At 36.2% G+C, this 26084-nt stretch overlaps 3 protein-coding genes across 5 annotated transcripts in view; all 3 read right to left on the bottom strand.

Moving 5' to 3' along the window:
- LOC123524576 (uncharacterized) overlaps positions 1 to 26084 on the bottom strand; it is a 218450-nt gene that overhangs the window by 87093 nt on the left and 105273 nt on the right. The gene's annotated exons all lie outside the window — the stretch shown is intronic.
- Positions 436 to 10792, bottom strand: LOC123524574 (uncharacterized). 3 transcript variants are annotated; one of them, XM_045302863.2, is made up of 4 exons: positions 10026 to 10792; positions 4031 to 4098; positions 3125 to 3194; positions 436 to 2502 (listed from the first exon to the last, which is right to left on the bottom strand). In XM_045302863.2, exons 3-4 carry the CDS (start codon positions 3149 to 3151, stop codon positions 1264 to 1266), a joined length of 1266 nt encoding a protein of 421 aa, XP_045158798.2. In that variant the 5' UTR covers positions 3152 to 3194; positions 4031 to 4098; positions 10026 to 10792; the 3' UTR covers positions 436 to 1263. The 3 variants fall into 3 exon arrangements, with proteins under 3 accessions (XP_045158798.2, XP_045158802.2, XP_045158800.2); XM_045302867.2 differs by lacking the exon at positions 10026 to 10792 and adding an exon at positions 4433 to 4808; XM_045302865.2 differs by lacking the exon at positions 10026 to 10792 and adding an exon at positions 4594 to 4808.
- On the bottom strand, positions 11921 to 25858 carry LOC123525720 (pancreatic lipase-related protein 2-like). The gene is made up of 10 exons (XM_053538713.1): positions 25699 to 25858; positions 20475 to 20631; positions 19609 to 19780; positions 19175 to 19403; positions 17921 to 18040; positions 16314 to 16439; positions 15896 to 16135; positions 15378 to 15489; positions 12818 to 13015; positions 11921 to 12567 (listed from the first exon to the last, which is right to left on the bottom strand). The coding sequence occupies exons 1-10, from the start codon at positions 25733 to 25735 to the stop codon at positions 12441 to 12443; spliced, it is 1518 nt and encodes a 505-aa protein (XP_053394688.1). The 5' UTR covers positions 25736 to 25858; the 3' UTR covers positions 11921 to 12440.

Below are 26084 nucleotides of genomic sequence, written 5' to 3'. Positions count from 1 at the left end.
AAATATCTTTCAGTTAGTTCCTTTTATTTCAATGTAGAAGAAGGCTAGATACAAACCCAGCTAGGACGTTTGAACGGTTTATTTGGCAGTTTGGTTGACCGGTATAGACTGGCTCCCGTACCATACGGAGAGGATAGAGTAGGCCTAAAGAAACGGTACTTGGTCCAAACATGCTAAACATCCAATATAAAAACGAACACATTTTAGTCTGGGCCAAGAATCATGCTAAGGCCTGTAGCATTTACCTGTCTGTGGACATGTCTTGGGGACGCGTGCGTCATGTTTAGCCTGTCGCTTTACTGACAAGCAACCGTTAAAATAAATCGTAGTGGGTACATACAAACCACCTTGTCTGGCAGAAACGTTTTTAAAAGCTGCTTAAATGATATAGAATGATAAATGCCTTTATCTATATAAAAGTTCAGAGAACGGCACTTATTTTTACTCTTTTTATTTACTTATTTTTATATGGAAGTGAATTACCGTTAGTTATATACATTTTTTCAGGACAGAAAGACTTAATGTTATTACAGCATGATGTCCATAAGAAGGTGTTGTTGTTTTGTTTTACAATTTATTCTAAATGACCGTAACAGGAAGTAAAAACTTCAAATAATTTGTTATAAGTGACACTAACTGACAGTAACAGAAAGTAAACAATTCAATCACATTTCCCAGCAATCATGAAATGTACTATATATAATAAACGAGGGGTTGATCCATATTAATCACGCAGATATTTCATCTTACGAAGCAATAATGAAAATGTGTACTAGGTATGTGTACAAAATATAGTTGTACATGTTACCTATCTACTGATTGAAAAGAAAATATTATCACAGTCATCCAACTATACATTTTCCCCGTCTTTATAGTAGCAAGAAAACACTGAAGCGACTCGGATTACGTTTATCCCCAACAAGTTACTGGTCGGCCTATGTCCATATATAACATATACGGAGTTTCAGTATCTTATATTATTTACCTTTCTTGTCAAGAATTCAGAACCTTAGACGACAAAAATGTTTGAAATATGCAGCGAGCGTGTACATCCACATAGACATGAATAATTATTGTAAAAGTATCGGTGCCCGTATATGTTTGCCGTTACTGTGGTCTACTTAAATGTGCTTCATGATTCCAGTCACATAAGCTTAATGATAAGGAATAACACGCCAGGTAATAATGAATGGCGCACAAGAAAAGGAAAATATCTTTATGACTCTATGGAAGACCATATGTAATGCCCGTAGATATAATCCACTATTCTGTATTCTCCAGAGTCGGTTCCAGATGATCGCGTCTCTTTTTTAATCGCGCGGCTAATTCTTTTTGGAATGAATCTTCAAAGTTCCGCGGTGATATGTTTGGTTTAGAATCATTTGATTCTAAAGCAAACCCTTTCTGTCCATATCCATTATGGCTCTTTGTGACTTCAATCGGTACTTTATTCCCACGTTTTAAGGGAACAAGTTCCTTCTTTTTATGGAATATAAATCCCCAAAGTTGGCTTGTCTTGCTCTCGCGCCTCTTAATTTGGTTTCCGTGTTCGTTTTTCTGACCTTCAGTTATCTCACGGAGTTGTAATATTTCTGTTTTCCTTTCCCTCAGTGTACGCCAAAGATCTCTGCTAGTTCTCTTTGGTGTGGGCTTTTTCAAAAGTTTCTGCTGCTTTTGAAGAATTTCATCAGAGATCATGGTATGCTCGTGGTTATCTTTTATGTCTGGTTTATCTTTTCCCATGTCTATGATTTCTGATTTCTTATGAGCCAGCCTTTCCCAAAACAGACGGCTTTTGCTGACGGGAGGAATATGCTTCTGGCTCTTAGTTGTCATATTTATGTCAACTTTATCACCATCTTTGGTATTGCCATTTGACGACGAGTCTAATTTAGCAAGTAAGTCGTCTTTTATGTGACCAGAACTTGCGCTTTGCACACCAGTAGTTGAGAAATCGGCTCCTGAATTAGAAATGCCCTGGTATTTTTCAGTTTCTCCGAGAAGCCGAACGGATTCATAATTGTCATTAACCGTGTCATCAGATGTAACAAAGTCAAACAGTTTAGAAATTTGTTCGTCTGCTCCAGCACTATCGTCTGACTGTCTGTCTCGTTGTTTATGAAGCATTTCTAGTTCATGCACAGACTCGTGAAGTTTTTGAACCTCCTCTGGCGCACGATTTTTTATAGAAACTCGCGGTAAGCCATACACAAGGTAAACATTGTCAGATAAAATATCACCTGAATGGGAATGTTTCATATTCCTTTTAAATAGTTTCTTCATTTGATGACCGTACACTTTGCCGTCAGGGTGTCTGATATATGGTGAGGTCACACTGAATACAGAATTCGAATAGTCCAAATGATCTCGTCTCGCGGAGATCACGCGAGACAATTCCTCATTAAGATACATCCGCCACATGGACCACCGATACAGCGTGTCACAATTAGTTTTATGCAGTTTTAATCCACTTTCTTTGCTGTCGTCATCATTGACTTTCATCTAAAAAACGAGAAAGCACGTGATTTACATGCAGCAGTTCAATGCAGTTTAAACACACGAATGCCAAATTGTCTAGACTAAACAAGTTTTGTAGAATGGATATTTAGTAGGAGGTCGCAATTTTAACTAAGAGTGATTTTTTTCAATTATCATTCGTGTGTAATGATTTCAAGAAATTAGAAACATATTTTTTCAGAATAATTGATTATTTTTGCTTTTTTAACTACATATATGAGTGTAGGCGGTCGATGTCTAATAATGTAATTTAAGCACATAACATCGAAATTTGAATATTCAGGTGTGTTTCATTTATTTTGTACTGAAGCATTTATTGCAAAAGTACTTGCCACTATCAGTTTTCAGATGAAACAAATAAGCGTAGCTCCGAAATAAATATAAGCGGCTACTAACAACTTAATAATAAATTTGGTTTTCACATGTGAAACAATAAACTTTGTGCTCTTCTTACTGAATAAAAACTTTTAATTACTGTTTTGTTCTTGTGCAATTAAGTTAAAATTGGTCTAAAAGAGTGACAAAGTATTTTGCAATAAACGCATATGTACAAAATTATTGAGAAGCGCCTGCATTCAATGTGATGTAATGAATATTAAAACAATACCTTTCTTCCTTTGTGTTTTACAGCCATTATTACTGAAGCAGACCTGCAGGAGGAGTCAGTTTGCTGGTATCTGAAAGCAGTTATTGTGATTACATCTTAGTAATATGACGACGGTCGCATTCGTGAGACTGGTAGATACCAAGATATTGTTTGATGTTTATATTACAGAAATGTGTTTGGTATTACAAAGGGGTTTGGCATTATAAAGGAGAAATTTCTTTAAAGATATATTAGACCTATAAGCAAATTCGTATTAACTATTACTTCATAGCATCTATGTAAACATAACATTAACATGTTTGTATGTGTAAACAGTGCTCTGTTTTACGTTTAATGTAGTAAACACCTTATGTATGTATAGCACGTCTGCTACCACTAAAACACTGAAAGGTTTTTTTAACAAATGACCTTTTTACACTACATTTATTTGTGAATGTAACGAATTAATACAGTCATCTGATGATGATTTTCTACTCTAAAAATAAAAGGCTAATTTAGTGAAAGGTGTGCGATGGATATCTTTAAATCAACAACAGTTGTGTGTATTGAAAATCAAGCACTGTTACAATAGAGAAATGTTTTTTGTTTTTTTTTTTTAAATGTTTTCTATTCGCACTCTATCTGTATAAAATATGGCGTATGCTCATTCCATAAAAATATGTAATATTCGTTGACAACAAGTCTGATATCAGCACTACTTTTATTCCCAGATTGAATGTAGCAACAAAATGTGGCAACATTTGATTGGAATTATCAATGGGGTTCTATTCAAATTATTTCTAGGCCTATACACGTATTATATCTAATGCACAATAAAACTTATTTTTGTGAAACTTTCTGCAAATTTGTGCAATTAAGAAAAGTTAAATCATGACATATTAAGATATGGATATAACTTGAGCTTACCTGTCCTTAAGTCCTCTCTAGTCCATTGCCAGTAATTATCAGGAATTGTCCAATTTTATTTCGGTCACCTAATAAAAGCAATAAAATGGCAATTATGTTCTCCAGTTATCAGTATTGCGGCGTTACTAGATAGCAGTTGAAGTTCTAATCGATAGAAATATCATGAAATTGTTATTGACCAAAGGCAATCAAATCGCATCATTTAATCGGCTAAAATTTTATATCACTGCACAATGAAGAAACGCTATTTAGATAAATGAGATGAATAATCTCTCTCTCTCTCTCTCTCTCTCTCTCTCTCTCTCTCTCTCTCTCTCTCTTTCCTGTTCCAACAGTATGTATGTTGTATAAGGCGACACTGCGTAAATCGAACACCAGAGTTTCTATTCCATCATTCCTTACCAATATAAACCGGGTTTACTCAAGAAACTGACAACTTCCTCACATCAGTCAGACATTGACAACGAGTCACAGATGTAATGAATACAGTCAATCAAAAATCATTATATGCCACGCACGAAGTTCGAACCCACGGCCTCCTGATCGGAAGCCTTGCACTTTACCGAGCGGGATCTATCCAATACATTTTCTGTTTTCCATGTATATCCTCTTTATTTAGAAATATTGTCAAATAACTTGACTATTTAGTTGTTTATGCATTCCATCAGTCTACTTCATGTCACTACAAAACATTTACATTGTTGCATTAGTCCAGACTCCAATTAATAATTCACGACCATCAAGTTATCTTTCGTGACGCGGCATAAATAGAGAATCTTTACATTATCAACATCACAAGTATATTTATATAATATATATAAACACTACCTTTAATGTTATTCACACTGACACATATACAAGCTTACAAACATCTGTTCAGTCAGCATTGATCTATATGAGCTACAGCAATATTACAGATGCGACAGAACATAAACCGTGTATAAACATTTTATTCTTACAATATATTTCTAACATATCTTCGCACTGGTACTTAAAGTGATGTTTGCAACAATTTGCCAAACCAAACTTCGTTGTCAAATAAACTATCATTTAAACAACACCAGTATCCTTTTAACACTTCTTTTAAGCAAGTTGCACTTGGGACATTTTTTTGCAGATTTGGGTAAAAAAGCGTTATCTTATGAACTTCTTTTGAAAAAAAATTACGAAATGATTTCCCATGCTCCACCCTGTATTCATAACAACATTCTAACTGAGCGGACACGTTGCCAGTTAAATGTTATCTGAATTTAGTGCAACACCTAATTTTATGTTAATTTCAAAGGCGACTTATCATAATTTGACTGCTTTCTGATAATTGCTCCAGTAATTACACCACGGCTCCAGGAGTTTAAAATACTGTGATATGTAAATAAAGTACTTTATTATGAATTCTGCTTTTACCCGAGACTCAAACTTGCAGCCACCATGGTAGGAACCAAACAACTGAACACCACCTAAGGATTTTTATGCTACTGTTTTAAGAAAAAACTTCGTACAAGAAATTCACATAGCCTGGTTGTCATGATGAGGTAACTGTTTTTGGGGACACACATAATTAAAGTCTGAAAAGGAATCATGTATTGTAACAATTTGCATGTCGAGTTGGCATTGCACCAAGCTTTGCATAGATCATCCTGTAAAAGTGAAGCTAAATAGATAAAATCAAATCCCAAGTCCCCCTTTATACCACCGCATGATCGTTTATCATGTGTCAGTTGAAATGAATCAGAAGTTAAAAGAGGAACAACGCAGTAAATTAATCTACAGCTGGTAAAAATACACTAAGTAGTTTCCTAATAGGGAACTGATATTCAGTCGAGACTATAGAAACCCACAAGAAGTTATTACAATATGTGTCTGTACGTGAGCTCGTGCACGAGTGTTTTATTTCGGTATAATCATTACAGGAACAGTAGACCCGATTATTTATTCTGCATGCTGAAAGCTATTGCTTTTCCTTTCCTCTTTTTAAGCTTTGTTTATCCAAAAGTCTTCTTTCACATCGTATCAGTTTTACTGTATGTACAGCGTATATCCTAGTGTATTTTTTTACAAGTGTATGTAAAACGTCCATACTATAGCCTGTTTTCTTACATCACATTCTTTTTACAGTATGTATAAGGCCTTTCCTATAGTCTGGTTTTACATCACATTCTGCTTTACTGTATGTCCAGCTTCTATCCTATATTTTGTTACATCACATTCTGTTTTACCATATATATTGCGTTTATCCAAAGAAGTATAAATACACAGATTGGCAACTGGCTGTAATCTCGCGTCAGCTCGTGTCAGAGCGTGATTCGGCGTTATCTTACTAAAAACAAACATCGGCGAGCACGGAGTTACAATTTGTACCTATAAAACTACATTTAAAATACATGTTAGCTTCTAAAACAAAATTAGTTTAATTTGAAATGGTCTTAAGACACGAAGTACACGTTTTTTTGCCATCGAAAGAAGCGTGGTCATACGGTGATAATTAGTTTACCGATGAATAATTGCTTTCGCATACAAAATGGCGCGTGGAGAAAGCGCCACTTCCGGTAAACGAGATCTCGTTTTTTTGTCACGGGAGGTTGGCGAGATTTGCTCTATATGCCTTTTAAGTTGCCAATCTATTTATTTTTATAGCTCTTTGGTTTATCACACAGTTTGTTTTCTTATATCGAATTCTGTTTTTACTCTTACATCACATTCTAATTACGGTATGTATAAGGTCTTTCCTAAGGTCCGTTTTCTTATATAACATTCTGTTTTACTGTATGTATAGCGTCTATGATGTAGGGCTGTTTTCTTAAACAATATAAATATTCTGTTTTACTGTATGTATAGTGTCTATCCTATAGGCTGATTTCGTATACATCACATTCTGTTCTACTGTATGTATAGCGTCTATCCTATAGGCTGTTTCCGTATAGATCACATTCTGTTTTACTGTGTGTAAAACGTCTATCATATAGTCTGTTTACTTGCTTTCGATTTTACTGTATGTACAGCGCTTATCATATAGGTTATTTTCTTACATAATATTCTGTTTTACTGTATTAATAGCGTCCATTATATAGTCTATTTTCGTACACATCACAGTCTGTTTTACTGTATGTAAAGTGCATATTCTATTGTCGGTTTGCTTACATTATATTTTGTTTAACTGTATGTTACGCGCCTATTCTACAGTCAGTTTTGTTGTATGGATAGCGTCTATCTTATAGTCTGTCTCCTAACATCATATTCTGTTTTACTGTATGTAAAGCGTCTATATAGGCTGGTTTACTTAACATTCTGTTTACTGTATGTTTAGCGTCTATCATCTAGTCTAGTTTCGTATACATTGCAGTCTGTTTATCTGTATTCTGTTTCTGTATGTTTAGCGTCATTTATTTTACTGTAATATGTAGAACGTCTATATCCTATAGGTTATTTTCTTACATCACATATTATTTTACTGCATGTATAGTGTCTATCTTTAGTCCACTTTCTTGCATCACATTCTGTTTTACTGTATGTATACTTTTTCTTACATAACATTCTATTTTATTGTACGTTTAGCATTTATCATATAGTCTATTTTCGTAAACATCACAGTCTGTTTTATTCTATGACAAATGTAAAAAAGCGCCTATTCTATAGTCTGTTTTCTTACATGACATTCTGTTCTACTGTATGTATAACGTATATCATATAATCTGTTTTCTTATATCACATTCTGTTTTACTGTATATACAACGTCTATCCTATAGTCTGTTTTCACATCACATAGTAATTACAGTATGTAAAAGGCCATTCCTATGGTCCGTTAATTACATATCATTCTGTTCTACTGTATGTATAGCGTCTACCCTATAGTCTGTTTCCTTATATCACATTCTGTTTTACTGTATGTATAGCGTCTATCTTATAGTCTGTTTTCTTATATCACATTCTGTTTTACTGTATATAAAACGTCTATCCTATAGTCTGTTTTCACATCACATAGTAATTACAGTATGTAAAAGGCCATTCCTATGGTCCGTTAATTACATCTCCGTTCTGTTCTACTGTATGTATAGCGTCTACCCTATAGTCTGTTTCCTTATATCACATTCTGTTTTACTGTATGTATAGCGTCTATCTTATAGTCTGTTTTCTTATATCACATTCTGTTTAACTATATATAATACGTCTATCCTATAGTCTGTTTTCACATCACATAGTAATTACAGTATGTAAAAGGCCATTCCTATGGTCCGTTAATTACATATCATTCTGTTCTACTGTATGTATAGCGTCTACCCTATAGTCTGTTTCCTTATATCACATTCTGTTTTACTGTACGTTTAGCGTCTATCATATAATCTATTCTAATTATACATCACAATCTGTTTTATTGTATGTAAAGTGCCTATTCTATAGTCTGTTTTCTACCATGACATTCTGTTCTACCACCTGTATGTATAGCGTCTACCCTATAGTCTGTTTCCTTATATCACATTCTGTTTTACTGTATGTAAAGCTCAATTACTATAATCTAATTTCTTGCATTAATTCTGTGTTACTGCATGTATATCGCCTATTCTATAGTTTATTTCCTACATCATAGTCTGGTTTACTGTATGTATAGCGCCTATTCTACAGTCTGTTTTCTTACATCGCATTCTATCATACAGTATGTATGGCGTCTCTTCTATAAGTTGTTTCCTACATCATATTCTGTTATGATTAGCGTCTTGTCACTTCATTTCACAACTCACGTTTTCATTCTGTGTTTAGATCTGTGTTTAGATATGCTCTGTAATATACGAACATATCTAGCTGAACAAAGTGGTCTGTAATATACTTAATTTCGCAGCAACACTGCATGGACATCAAGTGTGTACGTGCATGTATGGCTTGGTTATAATCCGGGCAAATGATTTTTTATAGTTTGTCATCTTATATTGTTTCTAATATTTTGCGCATAAAGTCGACGCCAGTTTGTTTTTTGTTGTTTTTTTTTTTTTTTTTTTTTTTGTTTTTTTGGGGGGGGGTGGGGGGGGGGGGGGGGGGGTTGTTGTTGTTGTTGTTTTTATTGAATAAATGTATTGAGACTTTAGTTTTATAAAGTCTAGCCGCTGCTTTTTCCTATAAAACAACAAAATGAACAAAATATTGTTCAAAGTTTCATGAAACTTTAGTATTATTTGAAGTATATTGTCCTTCAATACCGAAATATCCTTAATATAGCTCAGTCATTTTCAGCACCGGTGTCTTTTTTAATCGAACTATTCGGATTTCGATGAAACTTTACAGTAATTATGACCGTGATTTGCTTCATTCTATATCCTGAAAAACAGACTTTTCCCTATGTAATGCAGTTGGGGATATCGCTTCTCCATCCCTTGAAGCTCCCCGCTCTCCCTCCCCTTCCCCCTCGCCCGTCCCACGTCCCCTAAAAACTCAACTTTCTAGTTTTTTCTACTTTTTAAAACTTTGTGTTGAGTTCTGTCATACTAAGTATTAAGTATTTGTTAAACCCATATCATGCTGAACACAAATATTCTGCCTTTGCAGTCTGATCATGATCTTTTTTGTTCGCCATTCAGTCAGTATCTTTTTGGTTAGCACCCATTTTAATAGTTAATGATATTGAAAAAATGGACAAGTTCATTATAGAAATTTTGCAAGGTAACGGTTAAAGTAATTAATATTTTATCACTTGTTTCTTAATCGTTTGTTTCTGAGGTATTTGTGTCACGTACATTTACTTATAATCCTGTTTCTACGGAGAGGAGATATGATACCTTCAATATTATATTGACTACTATTTATGTTACTTACGCCACATAATTTTACTTTTAATATTTAATGACATTGTTATTCTATATGTACATATACAGTTCAGTTGTATTTCAGGGTCATGCAGCATTTGTTGTTTCAACAATTTTATAAAAGCAAGTTATAGTGTCCTCAATAGAAAGTGGTAAATAGTGTAAGCTTAAGAAAAATGATAGATAAAAAAATATACTAAACGTACCTTACACAGTGTTTACATCTATCCTTCTAGGGAATGCCGGATGAAAAAATAAACACATTGTTCAAAGGCACAGTTCCTATATCTTCTGTTATCAGATAGTGACGAAACACCGTTTCTTGGGACAAAAATAAATCGGTTATATGAAGACGTACCTGAGATGTTTCCATTGATTATTGGTTGCTTTGTGTCACAGCTGGGATAAAATAAAGTCTGAGTTACCTGAACACTTCGAATAATTGCATTCATGCTGTAACTTGTTTATAAATGCAGGAGGATTTCTGTAATCATATTATGTATGTATAAAATGGAGTAAGGAAAACGTCTTTAAGTTATCTACATAATTTCTCCGAACAAGGACCTGTATATTAGAAATGACTGTCAGAACAAGTACTTTAGAAGTACCAGCATATTACAAGTGGCAACCTGTACCAATATATATCTTTGGAGTAGCGGCCATAATCAGTATCTTATATTTTGCGGCACAGATCAGAAGTGAAAAGGGCGCTATATAAATCTGGTATAATAATAATAATAATAATAAGTGGTAGCTAGGACCAGTATATAATAAGTGATCTGTATATCGGAACAGTATATCGGAAATGGCGGCCAGGACCATACAAAAAGCGGAGGCCAGGACCAGTATTACGGAAACTGAGGCCAGAACAATGTCATAGGGTGAGAAAAATGTGCAGCCAGACCGGGACTCGAACCCGGTGCCTCGGAATACCGTGACATATTTCACCACCATTTTTGAAATTCGTCCTCGAATTACAGCGGGTACTTTATATATAAGCAATTACAGGCGTCGGAGACTAACCAGTGTAATGCCCTCACGGTCCCTCGTTGGGCGTCAATGTCACAGAATTTCAAAATGGTGAGAAATATGTCACGGTATAGAATTTGAATATTAAAACGGGGAGAAAATGTGTAGGCGGCCGGGTAGCTCAGTCGGTAGAGCATCGGAACGGTATTCCGAGGCCCTGGGTTCGAGTCCCTGTCTGGCTGCCCCTTTTTCTTACCCTGTGACATTTGGCGCTCAACGTGGGGCCGTGACGGCATTACACTGGTTAGTCTCCGACACCTGTAATTGCTTATATATAAAGTACCCGCTGAAATTCGAGGACGAATTTCAAAATGGTGAGGAAATGTGTCACGATATAGAACTCGAATATTAAAAAAGGGAGAAAGTGTGTAGGCGGCCGGGTAGCTCAGTCGGTAGAGCATCGGAACGGTATTCTGAGGTCCCGGGTTCGAGTCCCGGTCTGGCTGCACATTTTTCTCACCCTGTGACAACAAGTACAATAGAAGTGGCGGCCAGGACCACTATATTTGAAGTAGTGGCTGCCAGGACCAGTTTGCATCATCATTTAGTACCGCTCCATCCCCCCCCCCCCCCCCCCTCCCAAACTATGGTCACTTCCGCCCCTCCCATCCCAAACTTTAATCTCTACTCTTCCGCTTAAAGAAGAGGTCATAAAATGGCTTTAGAAAGTAGCCTATTTAATATTAAAGATACAAGTACACCAAATTTGGCGAATCTTGTATTTTTACAAATGAAGCAATGATTAAACATAACCCTGCACTCATTCTGTTTTGTTAAAAGGGACATAAATTGTCAAATGAAATGGATGTGCCATAGAAAGTGCTATAGCTTCCGATTTTCGCATCGTCTTTAAATAACGCAGGCGTCCTAAATTACCGCATGAATTTCAATGTGTCAGTTTTCTATAATGCGTATTTTAGTTATCTGTTCAAATATTCCCAACATTCTTGCACAGTTTAAATAGTCTCGTGTGTGTGTGTATGATAGAAGCAAAGCGCTTTTAAAGATGGCTCCAAAAAGTTTAAAGAAAGACACTTTTTACTATAGATAGCTGAAGTAATGACAAGTCGTGTGCTTTTTGTGTCTTTATTGGACAGAAAAAAATAAGTATACGTGAAAGCCAGTGACTAACAAAGGAACTGTTTCAGCTGAATAACTTGTACGCTTGGAAACCTTTCATTGCCTTTTGTACGTAAAAATTTAAAAGTAATAAAAACCAATTGTCATCGAGCTGTGTTAAAGTCAAGGTAACTAACTCGTGTTCAGCTATGTACAACTTGCATTTTTCTTATTCCCCTTCGAAGGCGCTGCTTACTCTTAATCGTTGCTTTTTTCAATATTAGTATTTTTGATCGACGTTTGCTTACTGTTTTCGAGGAATAGAATTTGACTACATTTCGATATGTTTTAGTACGTAGAACCAACACTTTAGCCCTGAATTCCTTACAACTTGTAATGAAAAGAACCCTTTCAAGGGCTATCCAAAAAAGCTATCAACTGAACATTCCTATTTCTATGTAAGAATCAAATACTACATGTTCTATTTCAACGTGATATGGTTTATCCCGACAGGCATGTGTTTCTCGTAATAATTAGAAAATATGATGATTCACGTGCACCATCGGCACGTGCAGACACTCGTTAGGGTCAGTGGTGCTTCTGGTCAAAGTCATTGTATTCCCGTTGGTAACTGTGCGATGGTCCCCACAGAAATGAATCCTGAAAGAATTAAGGTTCCGTGAAAATGTGGACTTGAACAGGGAAAATGATAAACAAAATACTTCCATTATCTCATATATGCGAACATGTCCTCATAAAAAAAAAAACTTGGAAAGAGTTCTCAATGAAAACGATTTTAAAATTTGAAGGTTGAAGACTGTCCGCTTATTAGACTTAACTACATGCAACCCCCAATGTTTCGATACATAGAGAAGATATGTTACTGTAATGTCTAGCTGGCATCGCTTACCTCCGACCATCTTCTGCAGACGTCAGTGTGACCTTGTAAATAGTCACAGAACGTTGTGTTGTCCTTGCAGACGACCACCACCACGTGTAGGCCATAGGTCGCGTGAACGTCACACGCACTTCTACAACGTCGCTCATTCTTTCACGGTCCACAACAAGAATGTCACGCTGATCACCAGACAGGAATGGATTCGTACCACTGTAAAAGTTGTCAATTTAATACATGTTGAGAAAATTTTTAAGTAATTGGAATTAACATAATTATCGTGACTAAAAAGAACGGTAGCAAGGGGAAATATACACTACATTTTACTAGATTTTACAATGTTGTAACACTGACAGCTCTAGTATCATGATGCAAAACAAGAGGGCAATGATGGCCGTTTAACGTTCGCCTGACTCATGTTGGCACATGTTGCACAAGTCCAATTGTTGGTTTTGTTTTTCATTTTTAGTATGAAAGTTGACAGTTTATGATTGTACTCATTCCGAATTATAGCTGTATACATTTACTGAATGGCTTACCAGACAGTTGTCAAAACTATTGCTCAAGGAATTTTGACTGACAATAGTTTTGTCTGTTGAAAGGCTTGTTAAAAATATTGTCCGAGGTTCGAAGGATCGAGTGCCAACAGCTTTGACTTTTGAACGGCGAACCATTCAAGAAAAAGTTTTATTACATGACATCAGAAATTAATTTTCAGTTTCATTTTTATTTATTTAATTGTACATATTTACCAGCTGGACGTGTGTTGAATATAGACTGGTAATATAAAACAAACTACTGACCGGTGTTTATATAAGGGGAGATGCAGTAATGTGCAACATATGGTCATATTTGCATTATCAATGTAGAGTACAAAATATAATGTTATTATACAATGCAGTTGAAAATGTACTGCTGGATATGAGAGGGGAGGGGAGTAACAAGTAACACTTTAAATAAGGAATTAATCTTTATTTGAGAAAATTGACATATAAATCGTCTCTAAGTTAACAATTAAACACTATGAAAACCAAGTGATCCCCCCGCCCCCCAACCCCACCCCACTGTCCACTTTTGACCCAGAGTGCATGATTTGAATATATTTTGATGAGAATTACTATACAATGCTACGTACCAAATATATAAGCTCATGCACTACAGTTTTAGACGAACGTATTCCTAAATCACGTATATCCTGTATATGTCAGTGTAAAATAAGTCAATCTCAGGGCAAGGGCACTGGACCCCAGCATCACAATTTCTATGAACTTGTACAGGACCTTTACAAAATGCTACATGCCTAAGTTCTTAGTCTTGAACTTGAGTTTTTAGATACGAAGAGTTTCAATTTTTTAAAGTTTATACTATTTAAGTTCGACTGTGGTGAAAGCTTGTAGCATTTTTGAAACATCCTCGAGTCCGCTTGCTGGAAAACACAGTGCTGGTGTTATATGAGAATGCATGGCCGTGACCCCGACCATGACCTCTGGGTTGATAGACCGACATATTTACCAGTTTTTCTAATTTAAGTCTATATAAAAGAAGTAACTCCGATATGTGTGAACAGTTTTGACCCAAGTCATGATTTGAACGAAGTTGGTAGAGGACCACAACACAGTGCTACATGTCAAATAACTAACCGCAAAGGATTGGATTTTAGACAGGAAGTTTTTCTTTTCTTCAATTTAAGACTATGCAACAAAAGTGAACCCTAGTGCATGGCCGGTTTTGAACAAATTTTATGAAGGATCATTAGTCGATGCTATATACCAAATATCTGCGCTCTGGGCCCTTTATCTTTTGACAAGAAGATTTTCTCTTTTTTAATATATTTAGCCCTGTTTGCCGTTTTAGTCAATTGGATTCATTTAAGCAAATTTAAACATAGTTCAAGTCTGGTGAAAAGGCATCAAGCGATTCGTAAGAAGGTGTTGAAGCAGATTGTGGACGACGGGCGGAAAGACGGACGACATACATCCAACGATCCATCCTAAATCCTCACCATTAACATTACGTACTTTTTACACAAAATTGCATACTTTCCATTTGATTTCCGCATGTTTCTGTTCAAAGCATACCAAATATATACGAAGGACCATGAGCTCATTTGAAAATCTCAAGACACTTTTCACAAAAAGTGTTCCTCTCTCTATAGCTTTCATTGTAGTTTATAATTGTGAGGATACTAGTGAACCAGTTTTGATGTAATTAAATTTCAACGTACAGTACTCATTTGCTAGCTAAAAGGTAGGTGGAAGATCCTAAATATTCCTCCGAATATTATATGTTTTAGGACCATCGGCCCGCAAGATTGATATTTTCCTGCAATGAAAAGCTCTATACTCAATAATTGGGGCTTAGACTTGACACCGCCACGGTGTGGGGCTGGTAGTGAGTGTCGGGCAAGCCATTCGAATAGTTTGCAGCCACTGAGGCCCACTACGTTGACATCTGGCTTGCTTTGAGTGGAAGATTTTTATTCATAATGAACTCTAGTTTGACAGCGATGATGATAAGTAAGGTTCTAACATATAGTGTACTGGTCTGCACACATTTCATTGTCCCTACCACATACCTCCTGATCACAACAGCATCTGACGTCTGGTCATGGCCAATCATTTCAACCTTTACTTGGCCTGTTGTCGGAAGCATACTGCCGAACTCGATTTCCACGTGCTGGGTGTGTCCTGTGCGATTGTACAAAATTATAGGTTATTTACTGTAATGTTTACATTTGAGTTGTACAATTTGTACAAACTAATGTAGCCAATAATGATTTTATTTATTATAGATACTAGTACTATATAGTAGTCAAAATACAGAAGGTCGAATAAAATATCTTTTTACATATTTAATTCAATAAACAAAAAACGAAACCAGAAGTAATTAAATGACATCGTCTTTCCAGCTTTATGCAATCCTATTAGACTCTAAGTTAGAGTAGTCTCAAATCTCTAACGTTTTATTGGTTGTTCCTGAGCATTGACCATTGGTCATTGACCATTCTGTGATAGGGTTTCAAAACAATTAAACCAAATCAGAAAAATACTTTTTTTAAAACCTGAATCCATGCAGAAGTGTACGCGATCTTACCGCAAAAAGGTTTGCTTGATCTCGTGCGGAGGTAGAATTTCCCACGTGCATGAGATCTGTCAGCATTGTATCCCATTTCCGGACAAACACCACGTGGACACGTGAGACAGTTTCCTCTGTTGGAGTCCAGGTCGCTGATGCTATTGCAAGGGTGTCCGTAGAACGGGCAGTCTGTGCTTATGGACTCTGTGAACAGGAAGATGGACCTACTGTGACTGCAGCTCAGGGTATCTTCGGCGTCTGAAACAGTACAATTTTTGTAAATGTGAACTCATTGTTTATCCAAGTGATACAGTAAAAGGCATGAAAATTGTCACGATCCGAGTCTGGCACGGAAAAATTGTATGCACGGAATACATATATTTCGTAACAATTATCAATGCCAATCATTAGAAATCTATTCTGGCAAATCGCTTACCTTCAAGACCATTGTAATACGCGGCTGTCATAATATTACTGACACTTTCCAGAGGGCAGCCTGGTTGGTTCTCTCCTCCATTAGGATAGAAATCTATGTGACCCACTTCCTTTATCCAACCGAAACCTGAATTTCAAATAGTATTCATATATTATTTGGTGATTTAGTTTTCCTGTCAAACTTTGGTTTAGTTAAAACTAGGGATGGGAACGAATGTTCGAATATTCGAAAATCGGTCGAATATTCGAATATGAAAATCAAATTCGAATATTCGTAAATTATTGTATTTTTTTTTTTTCAAAATAAGTTTCTTTGTTTTTGGGCAATATGAACCAGACATACAGAATAATACCATGTCATGTTAGTTTATCACGTATCAAAAGATGTCCAATTAACAAGAAAACAGCAATGCATAATTGGCAGGGGCCATCGTTACTTATTAACAGTTTGCAACAGGCGTCAATGTGTCAGATGCATGTCAAAAGATGTCCAATTAACAAGAAAATTGCAATGCATAATTACCTGGGGTCATCGCTACGGATTAACAGTTTGTATTAGGCGTAAATGTGATATCTTTTTATCTTTTGTTCATTTTTATTGACGCCTGTTTTATGTAACAAGTTGTAATTTTTTTTTTTCGAAAACACTACCAAACTTGTAGATATTGTCGATCTTTTCACAATATTTTCTACGACGTTTCAGACCATCCGCAGAATCGGTTTTCATCCGCAATCGGCCGTATTCGAATTAAATTTTGAAGTAGTTAATAATAAAATCAAGAAAAACGTATGATTGATGCACAAGTTCATGTTGAAGGAGGTTTAAATCTGCCTTACTTGCATTTTACACGACGATTTTTACACGCCGATTGAAATTTTTTCAAAATGGCGGCGGTGATACAACAGCGCGTCACGTGTTTAAATGGGACGACCTGCTATTTTTAGATAAAATTGCGACAGTCTAAATTATAATCGTTTTGATTTTTTGTATCATTTTGAAGCTACAACACTGAATTAGTTAAACATGTTCATGATTATACTGACAGAATCGTGAAAAAAAACGCTAGGATCGGCGGGTTTCGCTTTGTAGGATCGGGTTACCCGAAACAAACATTTTTTTTGGCCTTATTTACGATGATCCACGCTTTAAACAAATGAATACGTTGTGTATATGCCAATCACTTAATAAGAATTTAAAGCTTCCATTAAAACTAATCGAATATTCGAATATATTCGAATATGGCAAACCGAATATTCGAATATCGATTTCAGTATTCGTTCCCATCCCTAGTTAAAACGGTAAATAAATTCATTTAAATGTGCTAAAATATCAGTGTCATAAACGGAGCTTTCTTTTTCTTTACAAACGGACGAAAACAAAACATTTGAAAAGACATGGTAGCCTGTGTGAGACAGGGTTTCCCGAATCCGAGAAACAACTTTAATGGCCATGAAGGTAAAGACCAATTTTGCTGATTGTTGGTAACAGGGACCAAATGTGTTGTTGTTTGTTGTAAATAAACGGGAAAAGAATTCGATGTCATTTCTCAGCAAATCTTCCCAGCTACGTTCTTTATTTGGTTTGAGCGTACTTATATTTAGACCTACCTGAGACATAGTCAAACTCGGAACCATCGGAGTGAATGATGTCTACGAATTCGGCGTCTGTCTTCTCAAGGTGGACTAACGGGTCCGTGTCCTTATAGTCCGGCTCGGCGGGGTCCAGCCCTGTATATAACGTGGATAAAATGCTTGCTTATTTACTATGTAATTATTCCTACTACTAGTCATTCGAAATAATGAAACGTTTCAACTCGACGGCGAAGTTATGAATCACTCTCAGATCAAGATACTGGGAAAAACAACTCTCCATGATCAATGGAAGACCAAACCTTATATCCACTAGTGGAAAACGACTTCTCCTTTGTAAATAGATAACAAGAGCACCAATCTGTGGAAGGATATACGCTATATATATCGTTAGATAAAACGACTGATATGGAGATATCAAGAAGGCATAGAGTGAATAATTGTCTATTTGACCACTTAGTATGACAATAACCATGACCTTTGGCTAAGAAACCTCAAAATCAAAAGGGATCCATGGTGAATTAAAAATGAGTTGTTGTTTTTGTGCTAACAGTCACCTTGGCCTTGATCCGATGAGGTTAATATTAATAATGGATCATTCGCAACCAATATGTGTTTGTTTGTTTGTTTGTTTTGGGTTTAACGCCGTTTTTCAACAGTATTTCAGTTATGTAACGGCGGGCAGTTAACCTAACCAGTGTTCCTGGATTCTGTACCAGTACAAACCTGTTATGTGACAGCCAGGTTGGAAGACTTCGTGTTCCCAAGATGTTAAGCGGAAATGGTTTTTGTACCGACGATCACTGTGGCCTTGATATTTGATCCACTGACCTCAAAGTCAATTCGGTTTATATACTGACCATGAGTACTATGCATGCAAAGTATGAGGATCGTAGGCCAAAGCATTTTAAGTTACTGAAAGGAGACGGTTATCGTACTAATAATCACCTTTGACCCACTAATCTCAAAATCAAAAATGGCATTGATTGCCCGTGAACAATGTGCCTATTATGTAATGTATGAGGATAATATGTAAAACCATTCTTAAGTTATTGAGCGGAAACTAAACTGCTAACATACGGACATGCAGACGAGTAGACGAGCGACCAACGCCAGTATCAACCAACCTCCCTTCGGGCGTACATGTATAATAAAAAAGACGACATCGGAAGTATATAACAGAACCTCTTTTGTTTTAGAAAAAAAAAAGGAGATTTTTTTAAAAACAAATAACGTTGTTAGTTTAATTAACAGCGTATTTTATAAATGTACCTGTAATTCTGGCGATCCCAGGTACCCTTTCTCCGGCATAGCCAGCAATATGGGCGCCCAGACTGTGACCAATGATGTGTACTTTGTCCAATGACACACTTGCGTGCGCACGCAGGAAGTTGATCAAGCGGGCTATTTCCGCTCCGACAACACGTGTATTTGCCGCAGCCTGTGAGTAGGGAAATCCTGATCCACTTCCCCAGTCCACAGTGATAACAGTCATCGGTTCCTATTGAATAGAATGACACAGTGTAGCACTCGTATTATATTGAAGTGTTTCAGGATGTACATTTTTAACAGATTTCCTATGGAAAAATATATTTGGCTTAGTCAAATTGTTTAACTTCGCTCACTAGAGTGTGAAAGCATAAAATTATGAGAGGAAATGTTTCACGCCGTAAGACATGCCATGTGTCATACAGTAGAATTTCTACCTTGTTCAGAAGTGCGGCGGCCATGTCCCTGACCCATTTCACCTGACCATGCTGCAGGAAACCATGTACCACAAACTTTAGAGGAAGGGCAGGATCCAAATTACAATCAGACTTGAACCCAGTGTCCCCGGCATGTAAAATATACGGTCTCTTACACGTTTCCGTAAACAGTCTGAAATAGAAAACAAAACCGGCTACATTATGTAACATATTGCATTTGTAATATTGTTTCGTCTGAAAAGTATATGTTAAGCGAGAAACGCTCATCCGCAGGGGACGTGAGTTTTAGCCCCGCACCTCCAACTAAAATTACTAACATTCAGATAACAGTCCCGTGTGTTTCATCTTGCACTATACTCCAACAAATATTACTAACCTTTTGGAGATGCCGTCCATGTAGGTTACCGATCCAAATGAATAAATAAACTTAAATACGCCCCTACACAGATATTTTAGGTAAGACGTCGGACTACGAAATCAAAGGTCGCAAGTTCGATCCTCGCCTAACGACATCTTATACAACGGTTCAGAATCCAAGAGGCTTTTTATATATACGTGTTCTTTTGTGCCTATATTTATAAGCAGTTTTTCTCTTACATGTAATAAAACCAACTCGTGTAAAGTTCTTTCTAAGACTCAAGTTTATTCAGTTTTCAGTTCTATTGCTTGTATCGTAAACTTTTCCCAGCTTACCCGCTATGGCAGACAGCAAATGAGGAAGACAAAAATCATGGAAGACGACATGTTAAAAGGTTTATGTGTACAACATTTTACATGAATGCAATTTTTCACAATTTCTTTCTAAGCAAAACAACATTCGTGCATCTTATTTCAAATACATATAGATGACAGATATACTGGTGTACCTGAATGTGGTGTTAATAAGTGCTGGTGACTGGGGTAACAGATTGTCCGTGTTGTTGAAAGGAGCCTCGTTCGTAAAGCAGCCAAGCTCTCCAAAACACATCTGGGACCTCTTTGGTCTCGAGTGAGGCCCACATGACCCCAGCTGGACAACTGCCGCTTAAAACAAAAAGATATGTCATAACTGGATATCATGCAAGGAACGAAAGTTAGCTCCGATGTGTTATGAACTAGTGTTGAGCAGACTGGCTTTTAACGACAATAAAGGACAGTGTCCATGACAACTAATACAACTGCTGTTTTACTACTGTCACGTATTTTACTTCTTCTAGCACTGCTTGTATTGCATTTTCTCTGCAACTGTTTCTACTATACTACTGCTAGTTTTTGCTACTACTGCTAGTATGAGAGCATCTTTTGTTGCTAATACTGCCAGTATTAGCGCTTCTTTTGATGCTGCTACTTCCTGCTAGTATGAGCGCTTCTTTTGTTGCTACTTACTGCTAGTGTGAAACCATCTTTTGTTTCTACTGCTGCTAGCATGACAATATCTTTGTTGCTACTACTGCTAGTATGAGCGCTTGATTTGATGCTACTACTACTGCTAGTATCAGCGTTTCCTTGTTTGCCACTACTGCTAGTATGCACGCTTCTTTTGTTGCTATTTAGTATTTACTGCTAGTATGAGCGCTTCTTCTGTTGCCACTACTGCTAGTAAGAACGCTTCTTTTGTTGCTACTTAGTGCTAGTAAGATCATCTTTTGTTGCTACTACTGCCAGTATTAGCGCTTCTTTTCATGCTGCTACTTACTGCTAGTGTTAGCGCTTCTTCTGTTGCTACTTACTGTCAGTATAAGAACAACTTTTGTTGCTACTTACTGCTAGTATGAGAACATCTTTTATTGCTACTACTGAAACTGAAACTGAAACTGATTAATTTGATTAAACGCCTATTTCTGTACAATGGCATATTCAACGGCGTTGTACATTTAGTTTAACAAAACTTAAAATATTAATGATAAATGTAAAAAACTCACAAAAATAATTAAACACTAACACCTGCTATTATCAAATATAAAACAATTATCATACAAATCAAAACAATGCCATGAAGTCTCTAAAATACAGTGCTTAAGACTTTTTTTAATGTATCAAGTGATTTACTTGTTGCGTAATGCTAACGGCAGTTCATTCAACAGTTTTGGACCAATCAGAAACTTCTAAATGTTTTGCACTTGTTGTATGGCAAAATTATAATTTCAGTGGCTGCTTTCGTTAAATATTTTCGGGTGTTCTTAATTCGTAGGTGATTTTACATGATCTTTAAAGTTCAAGGTTTCATCAAGAAAAATGCACCAAGATACCTGATTGTGCCTTCACGTTTGATATCAGTACCAACAATGTTAATCTAATTTGTAAACACATTCGTTCCATTCAGGTCTGCTACCAAACATAATAAATTTTCTTCAGTTTTTGAAGTGTTTATTTTCAGTTTGTTTCTATTCATGAATCCAGTCATTGATTATAACTGCGAACCGTTCGAGGTCTCCGTCCGCTTGCGATTCCACGGAAGCAGATGTGTGCTTTTTTTTTTTTTTTTTTTTTTTTTTTGCTATTCTAGTCTGGTCATCAGCAAAACTGTAGACTGATATAGATTTGAGAATGACATCAAAAAGAGTTCCAGCATAATTGAGATACAGCCACGGATCAAGGCAACTGCCTTGGGGCACACTGCATTCTAGCTGGCAGTTTGATGAATATGCATTGTTGATATTAACCTCACAAATACGAGACCTTAAGTAGTAGTCTACCCATTGAAGAGTTGTTTCACATTCACCATACTGTGCTTTTAGGACATCTTGTAGAATGTCGTGGTCGCACCACCGCCACCTCTTTATTTTTTCTATTAGTAACACTTAATTTATATCCATTCTAGTCCAAGTCAGAAGTTTCAACCTGATGTTGTTCTCGTCCTCAGACCAATTTTCAGTTAAAAGAGCGAAATCTATTTTCTCATGCCGGAGGTATTGGCCCACAAAATCATCTCTGTTCACAACAGATCTACAGTTCAGAAAAATGCAGGATACATGTCCGCTTATATTTTTGTACGAACTGCATTACTTAGCATTTATCTTACTGCTAGTATGAGCGCTTCTTTTGTTGCTGCTACTACTACATGTAGTATGAGCGCTTTTTCAGTTGCTAGTACTGCTAGTATTAGCGCTTCTTCTGTTGCTACTACTGCTAGTATGGGCGCTTCTTCTGTTGCTACTACAGTAACTGCTAATATGAACGCTTCTTTTATTGCCACTACTGCTAGTATGAGAGCTGCTTTTGTTACTACCACTGCTAGCATGAGCGCTTCTTTTGTTGCCACTACTGCTAGTATGAGCGCTTATTTTGATGCTTCTACTGTCAGTATGAGCGCTTCTTTTGTTGCTACTAACTGCTTAGTGCTAGTATGAGTACTTCTTTTGTTGCTACTACTGTAAGTATGAGTGCTTCTTTTGATGCTCCTTCTACTGCTAGCATGATCGCTTCTATTGTTGCTACTACTGCTATTGTGAGCGCTTCTTTTGTTGCTACTTACTGCTATTGTGAGTACTTCTTTTGTTGCTACTACTGTAAGTATGAGTGCTTCTTTTGATGCTCCTTCTACTGCTAGCATGATCGCTTCTATTGTTGCTACTACTGCTAGTGTGAGCGCTTCTTTTGTTGCTACTTACTGCTATTGTGAGTACTTCTTTGTTGCTACTTACTGCTAGTACGAGCACTTCTTTCGTTGCGACTACTGTAAGTATTGGCGCTTCTTTTGATGCTACTACTGCTAGTATGAGCGCTTCTTTTGATGCTACTACTGCTAGTATGAGCGCTTCTTTTGTGGCTACTTCTGCTAGCATGACCGCTTTTTTTGTTGCTACTAATGCTAGTGTGAGCGCTTCTTTTGTTGCTACTTACTGCTAGTGTGAGTACTTCTTCGTTGCTACTTACTGCTTGTATGGGTGTTTCTTTTGTTGCTACTACTGCTAGTATGAGTGCTTCTTTTGTTGCTACTACTGCTAGTATAAATGCTTCCTTTGTTGCTACTTACTGCTAGAATGAGTGCTTCCTCTGATGCTACTTACGGCTAAGCGGTGTATTTACTACTACAATTAACTTTTTGCTACTACTGCTCTTAATACTACTGATGCATGCTGCCGCTACTTATCCCTTTATTACTTCTGCTAAATCGAAAACAGGTGGTTTAGTTTCCTGTACAGAATATACTTCATTTGATAAATCTGTGGAATTATGAAATATTAAACACATAAACAGAATAGTTTGAAAAATGTTAATATATAAATAAAGTGAGATACGAATAAATCATTATTATGATATGTGTAAAAACTTCCGAACATCTGTTCTTGTAATACACACAAGAACTCTGGAAACAAGCCTTTGTAAGCCTTTGTACTTGAGTATTAAATCTGTTAATGAACTTAAAGAACTTCTAGTTACATAACGGTGCCATCATATTCTCCTGTATTATGGTGAAATCTGTCGTATGTAACCAGTGGGTCATTCTATGTACCCGAATAATCCTAACTTTGTTCAGGTCTAATTGCAATTTCTGGTACTTTAAAACAGTTAGCAACATAAAACATGTTCATTTTGAAGACTTCTTTGAGTACATTTTAATGAATTCCAGCAACATAATGCGACTTGTCAATTGAAATATTTAGTACACAAAACAAGTTATCAATACAGGATATTATGGCTATCAAAAGTTTAACGCTAACATTGCATACTATCATAAAAACATGAAAAAGGCTAGGAAATTAACTACATACATCGTCTTTCTGTCAGCCATGTTGGTACTGAGTTAGGGTCGCTGAACAGAGTTAGGATTATCCGGGTACATAGTGTGTGGATGCACAAATCACATTTAAAAGTGAGTAAACACAACTTTGCCTGAAGATCGTGCTCAAGTTTAACAATTTTAAGAACTTCAGACTCTTTCTTGTACCCGCTTGGTTTGCTAATAAACGAACACATAAAAGACAAGCGAATATTTGTTAATTTAAAAAGATCTTATTAAATATTTTGAAAATACTGCCGATTATATGGAACCTTTATTATTTCACACAAAAGGACTAAAATTTCACAATAATGGTTTTAATCAACATTTCCACACCATTTAACTTGAGGTACGTTAAGACAAGTAATTGCTAATGAACTTTGATAGTGGTAACTGGAACTTTTTTAAATTTTCAAAATACCAGGAGTTATTTTGAATTAATCGTCAGAAACGGTTATGATTGGATATTTTCAGCTTTTCTAACATTTTATTTTCAATTTAAATTTTGACTTTATTTCTGAATGGATTGTTATAAAACTTTCAGAATATCTTAGTTCGCATAAGAGGAACATTTCCAAAATGTTGTAAAAGATTTCAAAAAAAAATAAACAGATCTCGATCTTGTGATTTTCCCTGACTCTTTTACATGGGGAAGTAGTTTTAGTCATAAAAATTTATATTATCCAAGAATTTCCTAAAACTTCAAATCGATTCTATTACCACCTTCGATTATGTATAATCTATATCCATTTCATGAAACAAGCATGTTACAGATTAGGTTAATCAAACAGTAGAAGCAACTGTTGAAAATTATTTGAGCCGCGCCATGGGAAAACCAACATAGTGGGTTTGCGACCAGCATGGATCCAGACCAGTCTGCGTATCCGCGCAGTCTGGTCAGGATCCATGCTGTTCGCTAACAGTTTCTCTAATTGCTATAGGCTTTGAAAGCGAACAGCATGGATCCTGGCCAGACGCGCAGTCTGGTCTGGATCCATGCTGGTCGCAAACCCACTATGTTGGTTTTCTCATGACGCGGCTCATTTTTTTAAATGAGGAAGTTTCTTTATTCTGATATAAAATGAAGGGCTTATAAAATTGCATAATCTACATAGCGCCATTAATGCATTCAAGCATAGAATCAAACATTAAATAAGATCTACACATGCATTATGAATATTCTATCGAAATCATCAAATCTGAGTAAGATGTTCATTATCATATCATGTACTCAAAACACGGATTTTTTTTCAAACTAAATAATAATAGCTATTCCGTTTTCACGATGCACATACATTTTACAAACGAGCCTCTTTTGAAATATTTCTGACAATAATTTAAGCACAGCGTCAAACAATCCTGATTTATATAAGATATTATATCCTTACCTAAGGATAAAATCCAGAAATATTTAGCAGCTTCCATGTTAAAACACGACCGCTCCAGAAAGAAGTGCAGGAGTTTATAAGATTTAATTTGGACCCGACCTCCAGTACCAAGTTCAAGGAATTGTTTCAGTAGTGATGAAATGAAACAGATGTTAGCACCAATATGTATCTCATAAGCTTTTATTAGCTCCTATTTCTTCATTAAGTGGAAAAACAGTGCGTTTTCTGTTTACTTAACAAGAAAAGAGACCAAGCGTACAAATGCATGGATATCTGCCGATTTTTTTTGTAAGAAATATCTTACGTATATACAAAAATAGGGAAAAATGCATTTAACTCAGTGCATAAGCACTTATATCATTTAGAGATCATCCCAAAATGTTTAT

This window comes from Mercenaria mercenaria, chromosome 3, assembly GCF_021730395.1.
Source record: "Mercenaria mercenaria strain notata chromosome 3, MADL_Memer_1, whole genome shotgun sequence".
NCBI classification, from domain to species: domain Eukaryota; kingdom Metazoa; phylum Mollusca; class Bivalvia; order Venerida; family Veneridae; genus Mercenaria; species Mercenaria mercenaria.
The sequence above is the reverse complement of the archived record's forward strand: the minus strand, read 5'-3'. Positions and strand labels throughout refer to the sequence as shown.

Excerpts from the sequence above, each read along its gene's own strand:
- LOC123524574 (XM_045302863.2), bottom strand. The coding sequence starts at position 3,151 with ATGGCTGTAAAACACAAAGGAAGAAAG. Across the intron at positions 2,503-3,124 it reads TAAAACACAAAGGAAGAAAG|ATGAAAGTCAATGATGACGA; the intron begins GTATTGTTTTAA and ends CTCGTTTTTTAG.
- LOC123525720 (XM_053538713.1), bottom strand. The coding sequence starts at position 25,735 with ATGGAAGCTGCTAAATATTTCTGGATTTTATCCTTAG. Across the intron at positions 20,632-25,698 it reads TTTCTGGATTTTATCCTTAG|CGGCAGTTGTCCAGCTGGGG; the intron begins GTAAGGATATAA and ends TTTTGTTTTAAG. Across the intron at positions 19,781-20,474 it reads CTTATTAACACCACATTCAG|ACTGTTTACGGAAACGTGTA; the intron begins GTACACCAGTAT and ends TTTCTATTTCAG.